The sequence below is a fragment of the Syngnathoides biaculeatus genome, chromosome 5 (genome assembly GCF_019802595.1).
Source record: "Syngnathoides biaculeatus isolate LvHL_M chromosome 5, ASM1980259v1, whole genome shotgun sequence".
Lineage (NCBI taxonomy): Eukaryota > Metazoa > Chordata > Actinopteri > Syngnathiformes > Syngnathidae > Syngnathoides > Syngnathoides biaculeatus.
The window spans coordinates 33,723,717-33,744,481 of NC_084644.1; the positions used below are offsets into that span (position 1 = coordinate 33,723,717).

At 43.2% G+C, this 20,765-nt stretch overlaps 1 protein-coding gene across 9 annotated transcripts in view; it reads left to right on the plus strand.

The window, feature by feature from the left end:
* Positions 1 to 20,765, plus strand: part of enpp2 (ectonucleotide pyrophosphatase/phosphodiesterase 2) — a 221,093-nt gene that overhangs the window by 124,639 nt on the left and 75,689 nt on the right. For all 9 annotated transcript variants that reach the window (XM_061820089.1, XM_061820090.1, XM_061820092.1 and 6 more), the window contains one exon: positions 10,877 to 11,046. In XM_061820089.1, coding sequence (XP_061676073.1) covers positions 10,877 to 11,046 — 170 coding nt within the window. The remainder of the gene's footprint in view (positions 1 to 10,876; positions 11,047 to 20,765) is intronic.

Genomic DNA, 20,765 nt, shown 5'->3' on the forward strand with positions numbered 1-20,765 from the left:
TTCATGTTGACATCAAGACAACCTGCGGAAATAAAGCCCTCTCTGCTATACTAGACACATTTGACCTCTCTCAACATATTAAGAGTCCAAATCCTGTGTTGGGCATGTTTTTTTAAAAAAGTAATTAGTTACAGTTACTTCTTCCAAAAAGTAACAAAGTTACAAATTGAGTTACTCCAGTGTAAAAGTAACTAGTTACCAGCAAAATTAACTGGTGTGTTACACCCCCCCCCCACACACACACACCACACACAGACACAAGCCAGATGCATAGAGCAGCACGGCAAAAAACAGGTGCCTGCACAGAGGTTTGAACTTATTGCAACTCGTGTTTACATTGAAGTGAAAATTTTAATGGATTTGTTAAATCCAACTCTTAACATGGATGGATTCCTTTCTCCAAACATCCACACCTCATCTCAACATTTTAGCCCTTAAACCAGTGGTTGTATCGTAGGAAAAGCAGCTTCTCAAACTTGACATCAGAGGGTCTGTTCCCCTTTGGTGTGAAGACCAGCTTCCCCACATTTGACATGCACATTTTTACATTTCACCTCAATGAGGTTTAGTGTCTGAATCTCCAATTGGCAAATGCCGTCGTCCCACCAAAGTTTGCATGAGCCCTCTTAACTCACCATCTCTCGCTTCTTCTTCCTTCTTTTTCTTTCAGGGCTTCCTCTCACTCTTTTGCCTGGCAGCTCCATCCTCAGCACCCTTCGACCAATATACTCACTCTCTCGTCTCTGAACATGTCCAAACCATCGAAGTCTCTTCTCTCTAACCTTGTCTCCAAAACATTCAACTTTGGCTGTCCCGCTAATGAGCTGGTTTCTAATCCTCTTCAACCGTTTCACACCAAGCAAGAACTTCAGCATCTTCATTTCTGCTACCTCCAGTTCTGCTTCCTGTTGTTTCTTCAGAGCCACCGTCTCTAATACATACATCATGGCTGGGCTTGCCACTGTTTTATAAACTTTGCCGTTCATCGTAGCGGACACTCTTCTGTCACATAGAACACCAGACACCTTCCGCCAACTCTTCCATCCCACTTGGACCCGTTTCTTCACTTCCTTACCACACTCACCATTGCTCTGTATTGTTGACCCAAAGTATTTGAAGTCATCCACCATCGCTATCTCTTCTCCCTGGAGCTTCACGCTTCCTCCTCCTCCCCTCTCATTCACGCACATATATTCTGTTTTAACTCACCATCTCTTGCTATACGCTATAAACACCCGCCCACCCAATTTCTCTGCTTGGCTGAGGATGTAATCTTAGTATACCTTAGCCAATCATTATTGCTTCGGCGATTATCTCACCCTCCCCTCCCTTGTCACTCTGCAACACTCACATGCACCCGACAAGACACACACTTGAGCCCGAGTCCTGTGTCTGTGTGCGTGAAGTCATTTGACAGCTTTTATGTTTTTTATCGGGAGGCTTCAGGAACGTGCATTAACGCATGTTGATAATGGCAACACTGTTATACTGAGAGTCAGAGTAATTAGTTAGATTACCCGTTACTGAAAAAAGTAACGGCGTCAGAAACAGTTTATTTAAACACCGTTATTCCTATCACTGTCCAAATCACACTCAAGTTCATGTCTTAGACTTGGTTGTCTCTAAGGATGTTGAAATGTCTATTTCTGAACATTATTGTGTATTTTTTTTTTAATTACAGATGCTTCCAAAAGTTCAGACAACCTCTGTCAATTAAGAAATGGTACCTAAATGAGAGTACTGCCACAAAGTTTATGGCGACTGAAACTGTGCCACAATCTCTGAATGATGAGATAGTTGATGAAGTTTTGGACCATGTAGAAACTCTCAATGTCATGAATGCTGTTGGTCCTATTAAAACTAAGACAATATTGAGGTGACCTACAACTCCGTGAAAGAGCACAATGTTGGTCAAAACCTGGAAATCAAAATGTAGGAAAGCAGAACGTAAGTGGAGGAAAACTAAACTCCAAATTGACAATGACTTTTCCAGGTAAAGTTTTTGTAATTTTAATCAAAAGGTAGTTAGGGCAAGAAAGCAGCACTTTTCTGAAATCATCAAAGAACTTCCACAATAATTTTTTGCTGTGGTTGACAAGTTCACCCCCTCCTCCGCCACCACCCTAAATTGGAACTCCAGAACTCTCAATAGCAGATAAATGCCATGAATGCACTTGTTATTCTACTCAAAAAACAATTCATCAGGTTAAATATCAATACGAATAAGAAAAATGTTGAAATGATACATCTGAATCCACCAAGGGAAATCTTTATGACCATATAAGAATTTAGAAGGTAAATCAAAAAGCTGAAAACGATTAACTGGCTGAAACCATCAATGAGCTGTCTTGATTCATACACTTTGACTTTTTCAAAGCTATTTAGAATTCTCTGTGAGCTGATTTGCATCAAATAACCAATGGCCCACTTCAGTCTGGTGAGTTTTCGAAAGCTCTTAAAGGAGCTGCCGTTAAGCCACTTCGAAAAAACAGAGCACTGGACGCTTATATATTCTGAAGCTATTGCCCATTTCAAATCTTCCTCTCATAGCCAAGATTGTTGAGAAAGTTCTTTTAGATAAACTCAGCAATTTCTTGAACTTTAAATTGATTTTATGACAAATGTCAATTAGGTTTCCAAACTCATCACAGTACAGAATCTGCTCTTATCAAAGTGCAGAAATATATAAGATTGAATACTGACTATGGAAAGGTCTCAATTCTGGTCTTGCTAGATCTCAGTGCAGCTTTTGATACAGGAGACCATAATATACTCTTGGACAGGTTGCAAATGCGGGTAGGACTCAATGGAATATTCCTTAAATGGCTCTGGTCCCAATTGGAGGAAAGAAGCTATTTTGTAACCATTGGAAGTGCTCAATTTCAACAAATGACAATGACGTAACCCTCATGGATCAGTTCTTGGACACCTCCTGTTCATCCTGTTCATTCTGTATATACTTCAAAACTTTCATTTTAACTTTAATTCCCTATGAGGGCACAAGCCAGTGCAATCTGTCGGCTGGTCCCGCTTCTTCTTCTTTTCCTTTCAGCTTGTGTCCTTAGGGGTCGCCATCTTTTACCGACTATCCAGGTCTCCTGGATCCTCCTCTTTAACACCGACTTTCCTCATGTCTTCCCTCTCAACATCCATCCACCTTACCTTTGGTCTTCCTCACGCTCTTTTGGTTGGCAGGTCCATCCTCAGCACCCTTCTACCTATATGCTGTACTCACTCTCACGCCTCTGTACATGTCCAAACCATTGAAGTCTGCTCTCTCGAACCTTGTCTGCAAAACATCCAACTTTGGCTGTCACTCAAATGAGCACATTTCGAATCATATCCAACCTGCTTACTCCTCCTCAACATCTCCATTTCTCCCACCTCCAGTTCTGCCTCCTGTTGTCTCTTCAGTGCCACTGTCTCTAATCCATACATCACTCTTTCATACTCATACTCTTGCCAGGCATGAAACCATACTGTTGCTCGCAGATACTTACTTCTGTCTGGAGTCTAGTCTCCACTACTCTTTCCCATTACTTCACTCTGTGGCCCATCAGCTTTACTCCTCTATAATTCCCGAAGCTCTGCACATCGCATCATATCGCTAAACTTGGTTGTGGCCTGGGTTAACTATGTCTGCCTTGAGCACCGTTAACCTGCAGAGTGTCGGGGAGAAGAAGAGGAGGTAAGCAGATTCTTTGGCAGGAAGAGCACAGAGGCGACAACTGAGTATAGGCACTTTGAATGTTGGGACTATGTCAGGAAAAGCTCAGGAGGTGGTTGACATGATGATGAGGAGAAAGGTTGATATAGTGTGCATCCAAGAGAGCAGGTAGAAAAGTAGTAATGCTAGAAATGTAGAGCTTAGGTTTAAATTATTTTACTATGGAGTAGATGGGAAAAGAAATGGAGTCGGGGTTATTTTTACTCCAACTCCAGCACATGGTGCCACCATTTTCTTGTCAGTTCTTGTTAATTCAGGCTCTTGCGTGCATAACGAGATCAAAATTCATGAAGGCTTGGTCTAAAAAGCATTAAACATTGTCAAAAATTGAACACGGCAAAACATTGAAATGTAACTTACCTTGATATGGCTCAGTAATGCTATGACCTGGGATGAGGCAGTCACGCTGGCTGATACCCGTGCACACATTCATATACACACAACAATCTGGCAACAAGTGGCATGAAAAACAAAGCTTAAATACACAACATACTCTGGGTGCAATAGCACCCACGAGGAAGTGGCACATGGCCACACCGCCCACCATGGCGGCTGCTGTCAAACTATGACATCGAGCATTTTTACCGTGTGCGCCCTCCCATTTTTTTTAATGTGCTCATTATGCTCATTTCTACATAGTTTGAGCTCTCATTGTTTTGATAGCGACCTGATGCCATATAAAACACCCGACTTAACTACTTTAGCTGCAGTGCGCAGGGTGCGCATGCCTTGTGGCCTTGGAGAACCATGCCCCTCACATATTTATTATGTGGTGTAAAAATGTTTGGGTTGGCGGTAATTTGTGGGGTCGGTCGGGAGATCAGAACCACAAGATTTTTTTGGACGCCTCACAGAAATTGCACTAGGTTTGAAAAAAAAAGTTAAAAACTTTGACTTAATAAGAAGACATGATACACATTTTTGAGACAAATAACAAACACTTTAAGTGGACACTTATTCATTTTCCCAAGTCATGCAGAGCTGCAACATAAGGGTGAAAGAGCCGTGGGTTAAAGACCCCTGAACTAAATGAAGTAGTTTTGAGCATCCCAGACAGAAAGAGAGTTGTAATTGGTACAAATTGTTGTTGGTGAATGAAACAAGGGTGATGAAGAAGTGATGGGTAAGTACTGGATCCAGGAAAGGAACTTTGAGGGACAGATGGTGGTAGAATTTGCCAAAAGGATGGAAACGGCCGTAGTGAACAGTTTTTTTCCAGAAGAGGCAGGAACATAAAACAGAAAAGGATCTCTACATGTTGGGCAGACAGACATAGAGTTGGGAAGGATGTGCAGCAGGTTAGTGTGATTAAGGATAGGGATGGAACTGTGTAGACTGGTACAAGTAGTGTGTTAAATAGACGGAAAGAAGAATTTTATAATTTGATTAATGAAGGAAAAAGCAGAAAATGCAAGTGTTGTGGACCAGGAAGGGGGAATGATTAGTAGGGGGGGGGGGGGGAGGAGACCGGGGTGCCTGGAGAAAACCCACGCAGACATGGGGAGAACATGCAACCTACACACAGACGGGGCAGGGATCGAACCCAGGTCCTCAGAACTGTGAGGCCAAGGCTTTACCAGCTGATCCTCCGTGCCAACAAGGCTACACATCCATTTCAGAAAATACACTTAATTGAACAAAACAAAAGTGAGGGAAAACAATAGTTTAGTCATCATCAATGCTCTTTCAAAATGGGTAGAACTATTCCCAGCTAAACAACCTGATGCACTAACTGGAGCTGAAGCATTATGCAAAGACATCATACCATGGAACACCCTTTGTAAACAAAGTGGTTGACAAAATAGGACTCATGTTCCACATTAACTTGAAACACCACTGTTCTTACCATTCACAAAGTGAGAAAATGAATAGTACAATTAAGAACAGACTGAAGAAATGCATGGAAGAAACATAGACCATTGGATAGATTTAGTCAAACTATATATACATTACAACCACGACAAGTCTCATTCCATTCAAAAATACAGTTTGGGAGACAATATTACATTATTCAATATTAGATACAATATTTTTCACACAATGAGAGACGGACAAATGCTGAAGAAAAAACAAACTCAAGCAAGTGGGTCCCTTTCAAGAGTTATTAACAACCCCAAACAGCTTGAAAAATAGCAAAAAGGGATACTTGAGTTCATTTGTCGATTGAAAGAAGGTTATTGATTTTGAAACCATTGTTAACACTAAAAACGAATTTCTTTTTATTGGCCACTTGTAAGATAGTTGTTCTCATTCCCACTGCCAAGGTTGCTGTTGTCCAGTTACACAGGGGAGTGAGACTGCTGTCATAATGTAATTTTATATATATATATAATAAGATTAAGGGGAATTGAATATGTGTTGACTGTAGCCAGTAGTGTGCTAAATAGATGGAAAAAATACTTTTTGAGAAGTTGATGAATAAAGAAAATGAGAAAGAAGAAAAAGTAGAAGAAGCAAGTGTGAAGGAGGAAGGGAGAAGTTAGAAAGGCACTAAGGAGGATTCTTCTTCTTCTTTTCCTTTCGGCTTGTCCCGTTAGGGGTCGCCACAGCGTGTCATCTTTTGCCATCTTAGCCTATCTCCTGCATCTTCCTCTCTAACCCCAACTGCCCTCATGTCTTCCCTCATCACATCCATAAACCTTCTCTTTGGTCTTCCTCTCGCTCTTTTGCCTGGGAGCTCCATCCTCAGCATCCTTCTACCAATATACTCACTCTCTCGCCTCTGAACATGTCCAAACCATCGAAGTCTGCTCTCTCGAATCTTGTCTCCAAAACATCCAGCTTTGGCTGTCCCTCGAATGAGCTCATTTCTAATCCTATCCAACCTGGTCACTCCGAGCGAGAACCTCAACATCTTAATTTCTGCCACCTCCAGTTCAGCTTCCTGTTGTTTCTTCAGTGCCACCATCTCTAATCCGTACATCATGGCCGGCCTCACCACTGTTTTGTAAACTTTGCCCTTCATCCTAGCAGAGACTCTTCTGTCACATAACACACCAGACACCTTTCGCCAGCTGTTCCAACCTGCTTGGACCCGTTTCTTCACTTCCTGACCACACTCTCCATTGCTCTGTATTGTTGACCCCAAGTATTTGAAGTCGTCCACCCTCGCTATCTCTTCTCCCTGTAGCCTCACTCTTCCCCCTCTACTTTTCTCATTCACGCACATATATTCTGTTTTACTTCGGCTAATCTTCATTCCTCTCCTTTCCAGTGCATGTCTCCATCTTTCCAATTGTTCCTCTGCATGCTCCCTGCTTTCACTGCATATGACAATATCATCTGCGAACATCATGGTCCAAGGGGATTCCAGTCTAACCTCATCTGTCAGCCTATCCATTACCACTGCAAACAGGAAGGGGCTCAGAGCTGATCCCTGATGCAGTCCCACCTCCACCTTAAATTCCTCTGTCACACCTAAGGCACACCTCACCATTGTTCTGCTGCCATCATACATGTCCTGTACTATTTTAACATACTTCTCTGCCACACCAGACTTACGCATGCAGTACCACAGTTCCTCTCTTGGTACTCTGTCATAGGCTTTCTCTAGATCCACAAAGACACAATGTAGCTCCTTCTGACCTTCTCTGTACTTTTCCACGAGCATCCTCAAGGCAAATAATGCATCTGTGGTACTCTTCTAGGCATGAAACCATACTGTTGCTCGCAGATACTTACTTCTGTCCTGAGTCTAGCCTCCACTACTTTCCCATAACTTCATTGTGTGGCTCATCAACTTTATTCCTCTATAGTTCCCACAGCTCTGAACATCCCCTTTGTTCTTAAAAATGGGAACTAGAACACTTTTCCTCCATTCTTCAGGCATCTTTTCGCCCGCTAGTATTCTGTTGAATAAGTTGGTCAAAAACTCCACAGCCATCTCTCCAAATTGCTTCCATACCTCTACCGGTATGTCATCAGGACCAACTGCCTTCCCATTTTTCATCCTTTGTAATGCCTTTCTGACTTCCCCCTTAGTAATCATTTCCACTTCCTGGTCCTTCACTCTTGCCTCTTCAACTCTTCCTTCTCTGTCATTTTCTTCATTCATCAACTTCTCAAAGTATTCTTTCCATCTATTTAGCACACTACCGGCACCAGTCAACACATTTCCATCTCTATCCTTAATCACCCTAACCTTCTGCACATCCTTCCCATCTCTATCCCTCTGTCTGGCCAACCTGTAGAGATCCTTTTCTCCTTCTTTCGTGTCCAACCTGGTGTACATGTCTTCATATGCCTCTTGTTTAGCCTTTGCCACCTCTACGTTTGCCCTACGTCGCATCTCGATGTACTCCTTTCGCCTCTCCTCAGTCCTCTCAGTATCCCACTTCTTCTTCGCTAATCTCTTTCCTTGTATGACTCCCTGTATTTTGGGGTTCCACCACCAAGTCTCCTTCTCCCCTTTCCTACCAGATGACACACAAGTACTCTCCTGCCTGTCTCTCTGATCACCTTGGCTGTCGTCGTCCAGTCTTCCGGGAGCTTCGGTTGTCCATCGAGAGCCTGTCTCACCTCTTTCCGGAAGGCCGCACAACATTCTTCCTTTCTCAGCTTCCACCACATGGTTCTCTGCTCTACCTTTGTCTTCTTAATCTTCCTACCCACCACCAGAATCATCCTACATACTACCATCCTATGCTGTCGAGCTACACTCTCCCCTACCACTACTTTACAGTCAGTAACCTCCTTCAGATTACATCGTTTGCACAAAATATAATCTACCTGCGTGGTTCTACCTCCGCTCTTGTAGGTCACTATATGCTCCTCCCTCTTCTGGAAATAAGTGTTCACTACAGCCATCTCCATTCTTTTTGCAAAGTCCACCACCATCTGCCCTTCAAAGTTCCTTTCCTGGATGCCGTACTTACCCATCACTTCTTCATCGCCCCTGTTTCCTTTACCAATATGTCCATTACAATCTGCACCAATCCCAACTCTCTCGCTGTCTGGGATGCTCAGAACTACTTCATCTAGTTCCTTCCAGAATTTCTCTTTCAACTCTAGGTCACATCCTACCTGTGGTGCATAGCCGCTAACCACATTGTACATAACACCCTCAATTTCAAATTTTAGTCTCATCACTCGATCTGATACTCTTTTCACCTCCAAGACATTCTTAGCCAGCTCTTCCTTTAAAATAACCCCTACTCCATTTCTCTTCCCATCTACTCCGTGGTAGAATAATTTAAACCTGCTCCCAAACTTCTAGCCTTACTACCTTTCCACCTGCTCTCTTGGATGCACAGAATATCAACCTTTCTCCTAATCATCATGTCAACCAACTCCTGAGCTTTTCTGTCATAGTCCCAACATTCAAAGTCCCTACACTCAGTTGTAGGCTCTGTGCATTCCTCTTTTTCTTCTGACGCTGGATCCGGTTTCCTCCTCTTCTTTGTCTTCGACCCACAGTAGCTGAATTTCCACCGACGCCCTGCAGGTTAGCAGTGCCGGGGGCGGGCGTTGTTAACCCGGGCCACGACCGATCCGGTATGGGATTCTTTAGATGAACGCTCATATTTGTTTGGCACAGTTTTTACGCCGGATGCCCTTCCTGACGCAACCCTCTGCATTTATCCGGGCTTGGGACCGGCCTACAGATTAGATTAGATATGGCACTAAGGAGGATGAAAAATGAAAAGGCAGTTGGTCCTGATGATATACCTGAGGAGGTATGGAAGCAATTTGGGGAAGTGGCTGTGCAGTTTTTGACTGACTGATTCAACAGAATACTGACAGGCCGGAAGACGCCTGAAGAATGGAGGAAAGGTGTGTTAGTTTGCATTTTTAAGAACAAACGTGATTTGGTGAGCTGTGGGAACTATAGAGAAATAAAGTTGATGAGCCACACAATGAAGTTATGGGAAAGAGTAGTGGAGGCTACACTGAGGAAAGAATTAAATATCTACGAGCAACAGAATGGTTTCAACCTTGAAAGCGTACCACATATGCATGATTTGCCTAAAGGATGCTCGTGGAAAAATACAGAGAAGGTCAGAAGGAGTTACATTGTGTCTTTGTGGATCTAGAGAACACCTATGAGAGAGTATGAAGAGAGGAACTGTGGTACTGCATGCGTAAGTCTGGTGTGGCTGAGAAATATGTTGGAATAGTACAGGACATGTATGAGGGCAGCACAGTGATCAGGTGTGCCATAGGTGTGACAGAAGAATTTAAGGTGGGGGTAGGATTGCATCAGGGATAAACTCTTGAGCCCCTTCCCGTTTGCTGTGGTAATGGAGAGGATGACAGATGAGGTTAGACTGGAATCCCCTTGGACCATGATGTCAGCTGATGACATTGTGATGTGCTGTGAAAGCAGAGCACAGGTGGAGGAACAATCAGAAAGATAGATGCATGCATTGGAAAGGAGAGGAATGAAGATTAGCCGAAGTAAAACAGAATATATGCGCGGGAATGAGAGGGGTGGATGTGCAAGAGTGACGCTCCAAGGAGAAAAGATAGCGAGGGTGGACAACTTCTAATACTTGGGGTTAAAATCCAGAGAAATAGTGAGTGTGGTCAGAAATTGAAAAATGGGTCCAAGCAGGTTGGAACAGGTGTCGGAAAGTGTCATGTGTGATATATGACAGAAGAGTCTCTGCTAGGATGAAGGGCAAAGTTTATAAAACAGTGGTGAGGCCAGCCATGATGTTCGGATTAGAGACAGTGGCACTGAAGAGACAACGGGAAGCAGAGGTGGAGGTGGCAAAATTAAGATGTTGAGGTTCTCTCTAGAATTCAGCAGGTTGGATAGGATTAAAAATGACCTCATTAAATTAACCGCCAAAGTTGGATGTTTTGGAGACAAAATTTGAGAGAGCAGATTTTGAAGGTTTGGACATGTCCAGAGGCAAAGAGGGAGTATTTTGGTTGAAGGGTGCTGGGAATGGAGCTGCCAGGGAAGAAAGCAAGTGGAAGACCAAAGAGAAGGTTGATGGATGTTGTGAGGGAAGACATGAGGGCAGTGGGTGTAAAAGAGGAAGATGCAGGAGATAAGCTTAAATGGAAAAAGATGACATGCTGGGAAAAGAAGAAAATACTTGCAATGCACAAAGCGCTACTGTATTTTTACTGGTTTACCTGTTCAGAGTGAGTCTATTGCTCTGTGTATCTGACAGTTGTTTTTTTTTTTTTTGCTCTCAGATCTTCTAGGTCTCACACCAGCACCCAATAATGGAACACATGGCAGTCTGAACCACCTACTGAGAAACCCTTTCTACAAACCCACAATGCCAGAGGAAGTTTCAAGGCCAACCACTTCAACTCATGTTCATACTGGAACAGATGACCTTCGCTGCAACTGCAATTACAAGGTCAGTCATAATGGTTATGCCGCCAATCATAGCCCATGTTTATGCAAGTACATAAAGTACATTCACGCAAATATGTAAATTCAACATTCAATGTATATCCATCCATCCATTATCTTTGCAACTTTTCTTCACAAGGGTTGCGGTACTGCTGGAGCCTATCCCAACTGCCAATGGGCAGGCGGCGGGGTACACCCTGAACTGGTTGTCAGCCAATCACAGGGCCCATAAAGACAAACAGCCACACTCACAATCACACCGAGAGGCAATTTAGAGCGTCCAATTAATGTTGCGTGTTTTTTGGATGTGGGAGGAAACTGGAGTGCCCAAAGAAAACCCACCCAGGGACTCGGAGAACATGCAAACTCCACACAGGGAGCGCCGGGATTGAACCGGGGTCCTTAGAACTGTGAGACCAACACTTTCCACCTGCATCACCTTGCTGCCTCATTCAACACATATGGATACTTATATTACCTCATGAGATTTTAGTCCCAATGAATACAGTAAATTCTGTGTACTGTTCAGTGCAAAGTTTTAACTTCAAGAGTTCCTCAAAAGTAACGAGTAAAAAAACTAATAATCCTGACATTTCACCAAATTAGTCAAAAACTTGGACAATATCACATTAACTTCTTCTTTTCCTTTCGGCTTGTCCCGTTAGGGGTCGCCACAGCGTGTCATCTTTTTCCATCTTAGCCTATCTTCTGCATCTTCCTCTCTAACCCCAACTGCCCTCATGTCTTCCCTCATCACATCCATCAACCTTCTCTTTGGTCTTCCTCTCGCCCTTTTGCCTGGCAGCTCCATCCTCAGCACCCTTCCACCAATATACTCACTCTCTTCTTTCCATCTATTTAGCTCACCACTGCCACCAGTCAACACATTTCCATCTCTATCCTTAATCACCCTTACCTGCTGCACATCCTTCCCATCTCTATCCCTCTGTCTGGCCAACCTGTAGAGATCCTTTTCTCCTTCTTTCGTGTCCAACCTGGTGTACATGTCTTCATATGCCTCTTGTTTAGCCTTTGCCACCTCTACCTTTGCCCAACGTTGCATCTCGATGTACTCCTTTCGCCTCTACTCAGTTCTCTGTGTCCCACTTCTTCTTCGCTAATCTCTTTCCTTGTATGACTCACTGTATTTTGGGGTTCCACCACCAAGTCTCCTTGTCCCATTTCCTACCAAAAGATACACCAAGTACTCTCCTGCCTGTCTCTCTGATTACCTTGGCTGTCGTAGTCCAGTGTTCTAGGAGCTTCTGCTGTCCATCGAGAGTCTGTCTCACCTCTTTCCGAAAGGCCCCACAACATTCTTCCTTTCTCAGCTTCCACCACATGGTTCTCTGCTCTACCTTTGTCTTCTTAATCTTCCTACCCACCACCAGAGTCATCCTACACACCACCATCCTATGCTGTCGAGCTCCACTCTCTCCTACCACTACTTTACAGTCAGTAATCTCCTTCAGATTACATTGTCTGCACAAAATATAATCCACCTGCGTGCTTCTACCTCCGCTCTTGTAGGTCCCTCTATGTTCCTCCCTCTTCTAGAAATAAGTGTTCACGACAGCCATCTCCATCCTTTTTGCAAAGCCCACCACCATCTGTCCCTCAAAGTTCCTTTCCTGGATGCAGTACTTACCCATCACTTCTTCATCGCCCCTGTTTCCTTTACCAATATGTCCATTACAATCTGCACCAATCACAACTCTCTCGCTATCTGGGATGCTCACAACTACTTCATTTAGTTCCTTCCAGAATTTCTCTTTCAACTCTAGGTCACATCCTTACTGTGGGGCATAGCCGCTAACCACATTATACATACCCTCAATTTCAAATTTTAGTCTCATCACTCGATGTGATACTCTTTTCACCTCCAAGACATTCTTAGCCAGCTCTTCCTTTAAAATAACCCATACTCCATGTCTCTTCCCATCAATTCCGTGATAGAATAATTTAAAACCTGCTCCTAAACTTCTCGCTTTACTACCTTTCCACCTGCTCTCTTGGATGCACAGAATATCAACCTTTCTCCTTACCATCATGTCCACCAACTTCTGAGCTTTTCCTGTCGTAGTCCCAACAGTTAAAGTCCCTTCACTCAGTTGTAGGCTCTGTGCATTCCTCTTTTCTTCTGATGATGGATCCGGTTTCCTCCTCTTCTTTGTCTTCGACCCACAGTAGCTGAATTTCCACCGACGCCCTGCAGGTTAGCAGTGCCGGGGGCGGGCGTTGTTCACCCGGGCCATGACCAATCCGGTATGGGATTCTTTAGATGAATGCTCATATTTGTTTGGCACAGTTTTTACGCTGGATGCCCTTCCTGACGCAACCCTCTGCATTTATCCGAGCTTGGGACCGGCCTACAGATTGTACTGATTTGTGCCCCCATAGAGCTGCATTGGACAATATCACATGAACAAATGCAGATTTTCAACATTTCTGAAACAAAACGTAATCTCACACTTGGAAACCCATATTTCAGGGGGAAAATGCATTTTCCATTTGCCGGTACTCTTTTTTGGAATGATGTTCGGAATTTCTTCTGGACACCACAGAATATACAACCAGACAAAGAAAAAAAGTAAAAGAAAAACTCATTTTGATGAAGCTCAAAACGTTAGACTCGTTAGAGATTCTGTCTCACAGTCCTGACAACCAGGGTTCAAATCCTGGCCCCACGTGTGTGGAGTTTGCATGTTCTCCCCAAGCCTGCAGAGTTTTCTCCAGGCATTCTGATTTGCCCATACGTGTGAATGTGTGTGCGAATTATTGTTTGATTATATGTACCCTGCGATTGGCTGGCAACCAGTTCCGGGTGAAGACTGCCTCCTGCCCAGAGATAGCTGGGATAGGCGCCAGCTCTTCAGAATCAGCTTTAATGGCCAAGTATATAACAACACGAACAAATTTGTCTCTGGTAGTTGGTGTCACCTTGATACAATATTCTTTCTGAGTAAGAAAAACAAGAACAAACAAGAATGAAGAACGATCGACATCCAATTAATGAGGAACTATATCTTATAAGAGTTAAAGTTGTCCAAAGATGCAGAGTCTTCTAGCATTTAGACCAGTTAGAGTGTGTGAACTCCCCACATTATGTTTAGCTTACACAGAGTGCCCTTACCTGTTTGTGGTTAATTATAGACATCCATCCAGTTTCTTTGCCGGTTATCCTCACGAAGGTCGCGAGGAGTGCTGGAGCCTATCCCACCTGTCAACGGCCAGGAGGCGGGGTACGCCATTGCACTGGTCATTGTAGGCCAGTGCAATGACAATTGTTCAAAGGGTGCAGTTTGAAGTGATGAATTGTGCAATAGTCTCCAATATATAATACTCATACTAATACTGTGTCCCTACAAGGGCGCAAGGCAGAAAATCAATTTTGCTGATCAAGAATCTAATGACTCAATGGCAAGAGGGAAAAAACTGTTTGAGTGCCTGCTAGTTTTGAGTTGCATTGATCGGTAGCATCTACCCGGCGGAAGGAGCTGGAAGAGCTTCTGACTCGGATGTAGAGGGTCCGAAAGGATCCTACCCGCTCTGGTCTGAGTTCGAGTGGCTTGAAAATCTTCCCCGATCCTTGTGAGGATAAGTGGCACGGATAATGGATGGAAGCTATAAACTGTGGCTGGGCATGAGAAAGCTTTTTTCCACACACAGCATATTGAAGGTATTAGAGGACTAATCGTTAAGAACATACTTTCTTTTACTTGGCCTTAAACCGCCTGTGTGTTTGTGTTTAGTTTACCGTGTGTGTGTGTATATTATATATATATATTTGGTTTTGTAAATTTAAAAGCTGTGATGTTTGGATGCAGTGCTCTAGACTGGTTGCAGACCGGTTACAGGGTTCTTCAGTCGTGCCCATTGGTTGTCCCATGTGGTGGCGGCAAACAGACAATCCTTGAGAGTGGCTTTTTGACGCCATGTCCTTTCCAAAGGACTCAAACACCAGGTTGTTTTCAGTGTGAAACCATTGTACACCCGAAAGGAGTCAGAGTGAAAGGTTGGGTAGGTCATCACCAGAAGTGGGCAGCTGATGAATGATTTCTGGTGCCTGGTTCTATTTCAACATCTTAACAAGTCTCTGTTCCCGGCTTCCAATTTCAGCTGTGCAACTTGTCGTCCAAAATGCATTAAAAATGGTTATTAGTAAACGCTCTCAACATTGCACGGGCAATTTGCAATGTTGAGGTTTACGAGAGCAAGTCGAGCACCTTTAAGAAGGTTTGTGTAATCACCAAAGAGGTTATATGTTAGGAGTTCCAGGAAATATGGTAATGGATCAAGATTTTTGTATGGGCTCATGGGGAGTTTTGCCATGATATGTGATATCAGTCAAGTACAAAAATATAAATTTTTTCGAGTCTTGACAAGTGACTAGTGGGCACAGCAGTTCTTTCGACTGTACTGAATCATGAATCAATTTCTTGAAAAGATTTTTTGAAAACATTGTTTCACTGAATCGTTATAATCGAAATAATTTGTTTTTCCTCATTCCATTAATGATCCATTCCTGAGCTTCAAGTTCACTCAAGACATTCACGAAAGCATTATATGTGTTGTCGTCGTCGTGCATTTTACAGTAGGAAAGGCATGGAGTTTAAAAACAATAATTGCAGCAAGCTCAGCCACCGATCATCCTTCCATGTCCACTTAAATCCAGCTCGGCTCTTGCCAGCCGCCATGACTTTTCTGACAGCAGCACTTGCCACCAGAGCTTCCTGCAATTTCTCCTTAGTGTTGTTATCATCTGATGAGTGGAAAGGGTCTTGAGTGTTGCGAAACACGATATAAGTTTAATTCATTATTATTATAAAAAAAAAATAGACACTTCATCCAGCTGGTATCGTGAAGCGTTCCCAGGCCATGCATCAGATAAGTCTTTCTAGCATGTCCTTGGTCGTCCACAGGGTTTCTTTCCAGTGGGACATGCCCGGGATACCTCAATAGGGAGGTGTCCGGGAAGCATCTGAATCAAATGCCCCAGCAGTGGCTCTACTCTGAGCCTCTCCGAGATGATCGAGCTTTTCATCCTCTAAAGGAAAACCCAGACTCGCTGCGGAGGAAACTTACTTAGGCTACTTGTGTCCGTGATCATGTTCTCTCGGTCATGGCCCACACCTCATGACCAACGTTCCCTCTAATATTTTAGGTGTCTGAGCAAACACACTTGGGCCATGAGCGCCCTAATTGACCACCATGAGCAACATCAGACGTATGCACTGTGGTCAGATCAGTGTCATCCATTGAAGTTACGTTAAGTCATGCCTCATTCAAAGATTCAGATTACAGCATTTACATTCCCATCAGAACATTTTTAAGAACAATTTTGTGTTTTTGCAAATTTACAATGAAAATGTTAACAAACAAAAAAATACATTGCTAACCAAACCAAGCCAACTGTAAATTTGAAATGTCGCATCCAACTTTGTTTCATTTATCTATTTTTATCCCACAATGATATCCCCGCCTGTTTTTCTTGGTGTAAAACTGAAATATTGTTTGCAGAATATCTTTGGCAATGCATGTTGGAAGCTGAATGATGTTACCAAACAGTTTTAATGTTAATATTATGAGGTCTCCCATTTTTAAACTACAGAATTAGCTTTTTGTGCACTGTATTGTCTGTGCTTTCATCCTTGATCAGGCTGCGCCAAGGGGGAATTTTAACATTATACACCATCTCATCCTGCACGTTCTACTTTGGCTTCAGACCAGACCTTTCTCACTCAAAAAAGAGAACATCTCATCCAGTTTCACCACTTTTTCTTCTTCTACATTATTATTATTATTATATTATTATTATTCGACATACATTCATTAAACTTTATATATATATATCATTTTGATGAAGCTCAAAACGTTAGACTCGTTAGAGGAAAATTGTGTGTGTATATATATATATATATATCCCACATGCTGTTAAAATCACTTATGAGTACACTCACTGCTTAGTATGTCATTCCTCTCGCAAACAAATCACTCATTGCGCCTTAGTGTATCACAAACAAACGAAATTGATGTTAGAGAGTGTGAGGACTTTGAGGTGTATGCTGCGACATGAGAGTTGCGTGATCTTCCGAAGACAAAACATGACAGCTCCTTTTGCATATATCGAAAAAGCAGTTATTACAAGAAAAAAATTCTCTTTTAGCAGCGATAAGGTCTTAAAGTGCAGCGAAGTCAAACAATGAGTCACCCAGCAATGGAGGAACACCAGCGCTTCTATCGAGCTCCCGCTGAAGGGGAAAAAAATGGATTCCTCCATTTCAACTGAGGATTTACTTGATTTGACAGAGATAGAGACGAGTGGCCTCCTCTCAACAAAAAAAAAAAAAAAAGATCTCACTTGAGTTGCTTTGCCAGGAGCTCACCGAACTCAGAGTTTGGAATTCACACAGCAGCGAGTGTGGGAGTTAAAATAAGATGATAGAGCAGTTTGCTCAAACATAATGTCTGATTCAGGGGGATCACAACTTCACAGATTGAAATATAAATTTTTGAAAGAACCTATGCTGTATATTCAATGAAGAAGCATGCTCAACAACCTCATCTTCTCTGGCATCCCCGAAAATACCTCAGAAGACCCTGTAATTCAAATTAAAAAATTTATGAAGTCTGCACTCAAGATGACAAAATGACTGTTCACCATATGTCCACCGATTGGGAGGCCCTCACCCAGGAAACTGACCGCGTCCCATCTTCGCAAAGTTTGAACACTTTCAGCAGAAAGTGTTTATAACATCCAACAGTCTGGAGCTTAAAGGAACTTCTTTTGGATGGAATGAACGATCAGTTCCCCAAAAAAAGCAATGAGAGGCGTGAAACGTTCAACTCATTGATGAAGAATTTCCAGGAAAAAGCCAAACAAGCGTGGTTGGCTAGTCGAAAGGCTATATGTCGAGAGTCAACAATTTCAGGATACCGTCTCTCGCTGGCTATTCTAGATAAGTACTTGTTTTGAATTGTTCCTAAATTGTCATAATTCATACTGTATTCTGTTTTGTTCTTCACAACTGTTTGTGTTTGTCCTCAACCCCGAGTAAATGGCCATGGATGGTCGTTTCAGCAAAGACCAAGAAAAAAGAATGTGAGTCAATGCAAAACATTGACATCAGACTTACAAGTAGATTTGAGCCACTTTTAAAAGACCCGAGCCAAGAATGCTCATCCCCACCACCAATGAAATGTATGAAATCAGAATCAAAATGAGAATCAGAATCAGATTGAATGGCGAAGTATGTAACAACACAAGGAATTTTTCTCCGCCAGTTGGTGCCGCCCTGGTATGACATTCATGTTGAGTACTGAGAATAAGAACAAACAAACTTACAAGAATGAAGAACAAGATGGCGCTTACCAGTGTGGCTGTCTTCGGTGTGCACTCCACGGTACTGTTTCCGTTTTTCGGTCATCTCGGGCCTAAAGACACAACTGTTGAGAGTCTTCTTCGGACTTTTTTTTTTGACAAATCTTGTCAATTCGCTAAATCTTTTTCTGGAGTTACACATCAAGCACTCTCTATGGAGCATTGCATTGATGACGGCACAGAGGCTCGCGAGCCGGTACACAAGTTCAACAGCATAGGAGGGAACACAGACTGGTGCTATCGCCAATTCCTGTCATGAATCTATGCTCCCTAGCCGATAAAATGGATGAACTTCAACTTCTGATAAAGACCTGCAAAAATTTTAAACGTTCTGCCACCTTGTTCTTCATGGACACTTGGATTTGGTTCTTCTTTTTTGACTATCTGCAGCCTGTTGGGCAGCACAATATTGTGCAAACTGTTAGCCAGTCTGTAGCCCAGATAATTGCAGAGGGTTATGTCAGAAAGGGCATCCGGCATAAAACTATGCCAAACATATGAGCGTTCATCGTACGAATTCCATAACGGTTAGGTCGTGGCTTCCTACGCATGCCCCCGGAACTGCAAAGCGGAGGTAGAAATTTAGATAATATAGGTCTAAGACAAAAAAGAGGAGAAAAGCGGCTTAGTCGGCAGAAAAAGAAGAGGAATGCACAGACCCTCCAGCTGAGTGTAAGGACTTTGAATGTTGGGTCTATGACAGGAAAAGCTCAGGAGTTAGTTGACATGATGATTAGGAGAAAAGTTGATATACGCCCAGCCCCAGCACCGTTAACCTGCAGTGCGTCAATGTAAATTCAGCTACGATGGGTCGAAGACAAAGAAGAGGAGAAAAGCAGAATAGTCGCCACTAGAAGAAGAATGCACATAGCCTACAACTGAGTGTCTTCTTCTTCTTCTTTTCCTTTCGGCTTGTCCCATTAGGGGTCACCACAGCGTGTCATCTTTTGCCATCTTAGCCTATCTCCTGCATCTTCCTCTCTAACCCCAACTGCCCTCATGTCTTCCCTCACCACATCCATAAACCTTCTCTTTGGTCTTCCTCTCGCTCTTTTGCCTGGGAGCTCCATCCTCAGCATCCTTCTACCAATATACTCACTCTCTCCCCTCTGAACATGTCCAAACCATCGAAGTCTGCTCTCTCGAATCTTGTCTCCAAAACATCCAGCTTTGGCTGTCCCTCTAATGAGCTCATTTCTAATCCTATCCAACCTGGTCACTCCGAGCGAGAACCTCAACATCTTCATTTCTGCCACCTCCAGTTCAGATTCCTGTTGTTTCTTCAGTGCCACTGTCTCTAATCCGTACATCATGGCCGGCCTCACCACTGTTTTGTATACTTTGCCCTTCATCCTAGCAGACACTCTTCTGTCACATAACACACCAGACCCTTTCGCCAGCTGTTCCAACCTGCTTGGACCCGTTTCTTCACTTCCTGACCACACTCTCCATTGCTCTGTATTGTTGACCCCAAGTATTTGAAGTCGTCCACCCTCGCTATCTCTTCTCCCTGTAGCCTCACTCTTCCCCCTCTACTTTTCTCATTCACGCACATATATTCTGTTTTACTTCTGCTAATCTTCATTCCTCTCCTTTCCAGTGCATGTCTCCATCTTTCCAATTGTTCCTCTGCATGCTCCCTGCTTTCACTGCATATGACAATATCATCTGCGAACATCATGGTCCAAGGGGATTCCAGTCTAACCTCATCTGTCAGCCTATCCATTACCACTGCAAACAGGAAGGGGCTCAGAGCTGATCCCTGATGCAGTCCCACCTCCACCTTAAATTCCTCTGTCACACCTAAGGCACACCTCACCATTGTTCTGCTGCCATCATACATGTCCTGTACTATTTTAACATACTTCTCTGCCACACCAGACTTACGCATGCAGTACCACAGTTCCTCTCTTGGTACTCTGTCATAGGCTTTCTCTAGATCCACAAAGACACAATGTAGCTCCTTCTGACCTTCACTGTACTTTTCCACGAGCATCCTCAAGGCAAATAATGCATCTGTGGTACTCTTTCTAGGCATGAAACCATACTGTTGCTTGCAGATACTTACTTCTGTCCTGAGTCTAGCCTCCACTACTCTTTCCCATAACTTCATTGTGTGGCTCATCAACTTTATTCCTCTATAGTTCCCACAGCTCTGAACATCCCCTTTGTTCTTAAAAATGGGAACTAGAACACTTTTCCTCCATTCTTCAGGCATCTTTTCGCCCGCAAGTGTTCTGTTGAATAAGTTGGTCAAAAACTCCACAGCCATCTCTCCAAATTGCTTCCATACCTCTACCGGTATGTCATCAGGACCAACTGCCTTCCCATTTTTCATCCTT